At 45.2% G+C, this 5095-nt stretch overlaps 1 protein-coding gene across 1 annotated transcript; it reads right to left on the bottom strand.

The window, feature by feature from the left end:
- Positions 1-202: 202 nt before the first annotated feature.
- LOC119452495 (sodium/iodide cotransporter-like) lies at positions 203-4847 on the bottom strand. The gene is made up of 3 exons (XM_049667996.1): positions 4512-4847; positions 469-534; positions 203-241 (listed from the first exon to the last, which is right to left on the bottom strand). Exons 1-3 carry the CDS (start codon positions 4845-4847, stop codon positions 203-205), a joined length of 441 nt encoding a protein of 146 aa, XP_049523953.1.
- Between the last annotated feature and the right edge of the window lie 248 nt (positions 4848-5095).

The raw sequence follows: 5095 nt of genomic DNA, 5'->3' as shown, positions 1-5095 counted from the left end.
AGCTGTAACATTCTTATAAAGAGAAACATTATGTATCGTAGGTAATAAGTGTAACTACTACACCAAAATAGCATCTAACGACTGAGACATTGTAGCAACCATCTTTGAGAATGATTTGCTATGGGTACTTGGGAGTAGCCACATTAGAATATTGCTATAGTGAAAAAAAAACATGAGCATAAGAGCAGATGTTCTGTTTTCACTAGAGCACCATGTCAAAAGCAGATGCCTCTGAAAGGTACTGTGTTGCATCAAGATGATTCATGATTTAAAACCGCATGCTCGCCGGAGTCAGCTTGTTTTTATCCCACTAAGGACGGTACTACGAACTATTTATCACTTTCTGCCTACAAGTACAATTTGACTGCAAATATTTTTTGAATTGCACCTCATTTACGCTGCATATTTCGCAATTTTATTTTCCAGTGTATATGTAAGAAGCAAATGAGTAAACTAGAGCATTCTTACCGTGAGGAAAATGTAGCTGATACAGGCGGTCAGCGCAATGGCTGAGTTGAAGCGCTGCCGGATGTACTGAAAAAAAAAAGAATCAAACAATTTATTAAGCAAACTACCGACACCTGACGAGGATAGAACACAGTAAAAAATAAAGTCTGTTACACCTTGTATGACTGAGCATGCGTGACGCTATGTTGGTTAATTTCTTTAGTAAGCGAATGTTTACTGTAAATTATTAGGCTCAAAAATGCTAACGTTACTTTTTGGTATTTATTACTTTGCTATCGCTATCAGTGCTTTTTCTTTCGGGTATAACTGCATTTTTTTATCGATCGGACTACGCAGTTTGTAAAAAAATGTGGTTGATCCCTCTTATATAGGAATCGGTATAGAACACGAAAGTGAAACGTGTCTTCACAGAAGTAGTGTAATGTTTATTGCACATTGATATATAATGTCTATTGGTGTTTTGTGGCTAAAGCGCCCTTAGGCGTTGATGCACCCACGCTGACGCCTGGTGGCACGTCTCCTCCATCACGACTACCAACGTCGATGACCATGAGCAACCGTCGTGCATATGGAAGCTGCACTACGCTGCACACGCTAGCACAACGCGAAAGACGAAGCACGTACCTGACACACTAATACAACGCGCAAGACAAAGCACGTAACTGAATCGTCACCGAGTCAAATCAGCGCGTACAGCGCGTCGTAATTGCAGCCTCCGCGATCAACTTCAGAAACATTTTCAGAGCTAATTGCGGAGGCCACGCTCCGCTGTGCTGAGTACGGTGAACGCCACCTAGTGAACGCCACCTGGTTGGTAGTGAACCGGTGAACGCCACCTGGTTGGTAGTGCTTCTTGATGCCAGCGTCCCTTCGAATGCTGGCATCGAGGCGTCGTAGTGCTGAGACCACCGAAGCGTTCACTGTCGGTGCGCGTTAGTGTCATAATGCAGTACTTCTCTTTTCTGCTCGTAGGCGGCGGCACCGCCCCGAGCAAGAGCGCGGGTACACGGAGGAGTGTTAGATATATAAGGCGCGTCTGTGTAGCTGTCTGCAAATGCGTTTGTGGCGCAATGGGTTAAACGCTCGGCGATCTATCGTCGCGGACCAAGAGGTCGTGGGTTCGATTTCCAAATTTTGCATGTTTGTGGAACTTTTTCTTCTGGTTTCTTTCTTTGTATTATGTTCGTGTATGTTCGTGTGACGTATTTCCGTGACGGAAATACGTCAGTGAAGTCTTGGTGGACCCCGGCATAAAACACTTTCGTGTTAAAACACAAATATTGCAGCCCAATGCTTATCGTTTCTCCGTCAGCACACTCTAGTCTAATGATTTCTCAACCAAAGGTCATGTCTGACCAAATGGAATTTTAACCCCGTAATTCCCTATGTATTTTGTGTACCGCGCTGAGTTTCATAACTCAAAATGCTGATTACTGTGCGGAAAAGGGAACACAAATCATATAGCTGAAATTTAATAGCGGAGCTGTTTAAGCTTTTGGTCAGGCCGTGGAGTGTTAGCCGAAAACTGCACCTGGCGATGACGTCACCGCGAGTTGCCTAGCAACGCTTCGCACAGGTGGTGCGAGGCGGTCCTACAATGATCTTTGCACTGAAATGACCTGTATAGCAAATAATTTTGGAGGTCCCACACACTTCGTTATAAAGGTCATTAACTGCATAACTACCAGAAAGAAAGCTAGAAGTGAGATTTATTTCCAGTCGGGGGCAAATGTGGTAATAGGCACACCCTCAAAGCAAATGCACAGAAGTGTTTCCCGACTCCGTAAGTGCTATGGCGAATTTCTGGTTGACTAGCGACTGCAGCACATATTTGCGCAGTATGACTCAACTTTTTGGCGCAAAGCATGCGAAATAATTCCACCATATGATGTAGATGGCTTGCACTGATGTCATCCCAGGCTCCATGTTATTGAACGATCACGGTGAGCAGCTTCGTCCGATGGCAGCCCGTGCTGCTTCAACACTCTCTAACACAACTGGTTGGGTGGGGGCCACTCCTAAGCTTTCGTTTCGGCATGAAAGCCGGTTACCCGCGGCTGTCAATATGATAGACTGGCTTCATACTATAATCGCCATATTGTAGAAACATTATGGTGCAAAACTGCATCCGTGACGTCTCGAACACGACGTCAATGAACATATCTGATACCAATATGGGTCACGGGTAAGTGCCAGTAGGTATGTGGCTCTCTTAAATGGACGTATTTAACGTTAGCTTGGGTCCCTAAGTCACGTACCACTGGGAATGTGCCGCTATACCATAACCAAAATGACCTTTTAAAATTTATCCGATGCTCGGCGCCATCCAACTCGTGCCACGCTCGGAATCGCGGCGGCCCTGCTAGATGTCGCAACATGTGGAAGTAGGAAAGCGGGATGAAGGATCCCAGCTGCATGCACGTTTCAAGGCTATAAACACGATTTGTCGCAACATCGCTTAAATTTTTATCGCAGTAGCGTCGAAATTGATTGTGGGGTCAGTTCTGCCGGAATTTTGTTTTGGCTTCAAAGCAAATAGGGCAATCCCTGCCGTCATAGCTTTTATTTATTTAATTGACTGACGAGAGCCGAGGAGCGCGCAGCAAAGGTGACGCATGGGTGGGGCCGAGCTAGCGCAGCGAAACTAGATAACAGGTTGAGGAGAGTCGTGCCCGCTTCTCCGATTCGTGTACCTCCTCTTGATGAGCTTGCGGTGGCTTGTTGACCATGGTGGCGCTGTGCAAACGGGCTAAAAAGACCACCCGAACGAATGCGCAGTGACAAAGATTTCGCAGAGCGATGTTGTATACGTTCCCAAACGGCTGCACAACGGTATACTACCACGCAAAATTGTTACTATACGCAAAGAAATTAATTCTCCCCGGCGGATCTCTGTAGCCAGGGCCAAAATTATCGGTGAATACCTGTCTTCCATTCCCTTCGGAACAAAGCTAAGTCTCCAGCTTAACAAAAAATTAAAAAAATGAAAATATCAACTTTTTTGGCATATTAACACATCCGTAGTGCGTACACGTCCCTTTGACGTGGTCAGTTTTCGCTATTTTCTGACCTCGCGTGGAAGACAGACAAAGTGGACAGAACGTTGTCTTGTGCTTTTTTTTTCTTTCTTGTGCACGCCTCCGTACTTGCTGCAACCATGGCACAGTCAAGTGGACATAAGCCGAAAATGTTTGGCCATAGCGGAAGGCTAATGGTGACAAAGACGTAGTAGTATCGAAAAGCAGAACGTGATTGTTTGGCATAATCATGCAAAATTACCTGTGCACACGTCATTTTCAGATACGAAGTTTTAACGGTGTTCATGACGTCTAGTAACAGACAAAGTGGGTGCCAAAAATTTTTGACGAATTGCGGACGACCATAAAGTAATGGAATAAACTGCCATTGCTATATCTTTACGTTATAGCACCCCAGAATGAAACAAAAGGTATGCAGAAAACATGGTTGTTCAATGACCTTGCCTTCAAAATTAATGCTGCGTAATTTGGACCTTTTATTTCCTGCCATGTAAATGTAGAAATACGCGACAACGAACACATTTCTGTTTGATAATGAAGTTAAAAAACAATTTGTTACAGTCAATACCAGAAGTACTGCTTTTTTTCGAGTTATGGTAAAGGATAATACGAAATATATTTGGACTTGTCTTGCTTAATCAGGAATATGCTGTTTAACCTGTAGAGTGAGTTTACTGCTTTGTCTAACCTGTGCATTTCTAAGGGCCGCTCCGACAGTAAAACAATAAAAGAAAATTGAGCTGGCTTATTCAGGCTTCCATGTTTAGGTTTAAAGTTTCTATTAGGTAAGCGGTAGATTGCTTGTGAGGAAAATATAGCTGAAAAAATGTACAAGCATACGCTAAATAAATCTTGTAAATGTTGGAAAAAATGTATAGGCAAAACGCTAAATAAATCTTCTAAACGATGGAAGTTCTTTAACAGGTTTGTGTTTACCTGCGCTTCTGCTACTGAGTGAAGGTTTAACACACAAGAAACGCTGTTGTAAACTGCAGCCAACAATACCTCGAACACTGAGGTGATCCGCAGCCCATACATCAATGGCAGGAAAGTCTGGGCTGCAACGGGCGCCACCACAACAACCGCCAGCGCATGCCACATGAGGTGGAAACCATGAGCGTAGAAGTGCCCCGTCACGCCAACCATTCCCGATGACGAAACGGTGGTCGCCACTACCGAGGCCGCCAGGGGGAGCGCTCGCAGGGCCCGGCTGCTCAGAAAAACCTCCACAGTTGTCCGGGCCTGGCGCGCCTTCCGACGCAGCGAGAAGTAAAGGCCCAGTCCGAAGTTGAGGGCCATTAGAGCACCGAAGACCGCGTATTCCACGATACTGTCCTCCATTTCACGTGTCGAACGAGGCACCACTCGCGTTTCCCGGATAAGGCCAGTCTTACGAAGCTGAGGACGCGCGTTGCAGCTGTCACTTTTGTAAAACGCTTTTGGAGGGATTTCCTGTTCCACAAACTCGGCAGCACATGTAGCAAAGCGAGGTGCGATCAAATGCAACACCTATCTGTGATATAGCAGGTGGCAATGTTTGTAGGGATTTTGTTCTTCTCACGAATAGTGCTCTCTGAGAAGCGAGGTGT

This window comes from Dermacentor silvarum, chromosome 5 (genome assembly GCF_013339745.2).
Source record: "Dermacentor silvarum isolate Dsil-2018 chromosome 5, BIME_Dsil_1.4, whole genome shotgun sequence".
NCBI lineage: Eukaryota > Metazoa > Arthropoda > Arachnida > Ixodida > Ixodidae > Dermacentor > Dermacentor silvarum.
The sequence above is the reverse complement of the archived record's forward strand: the minus strand, read 5'-3'. Positions and strand labels throughout refer to the sequence as shown.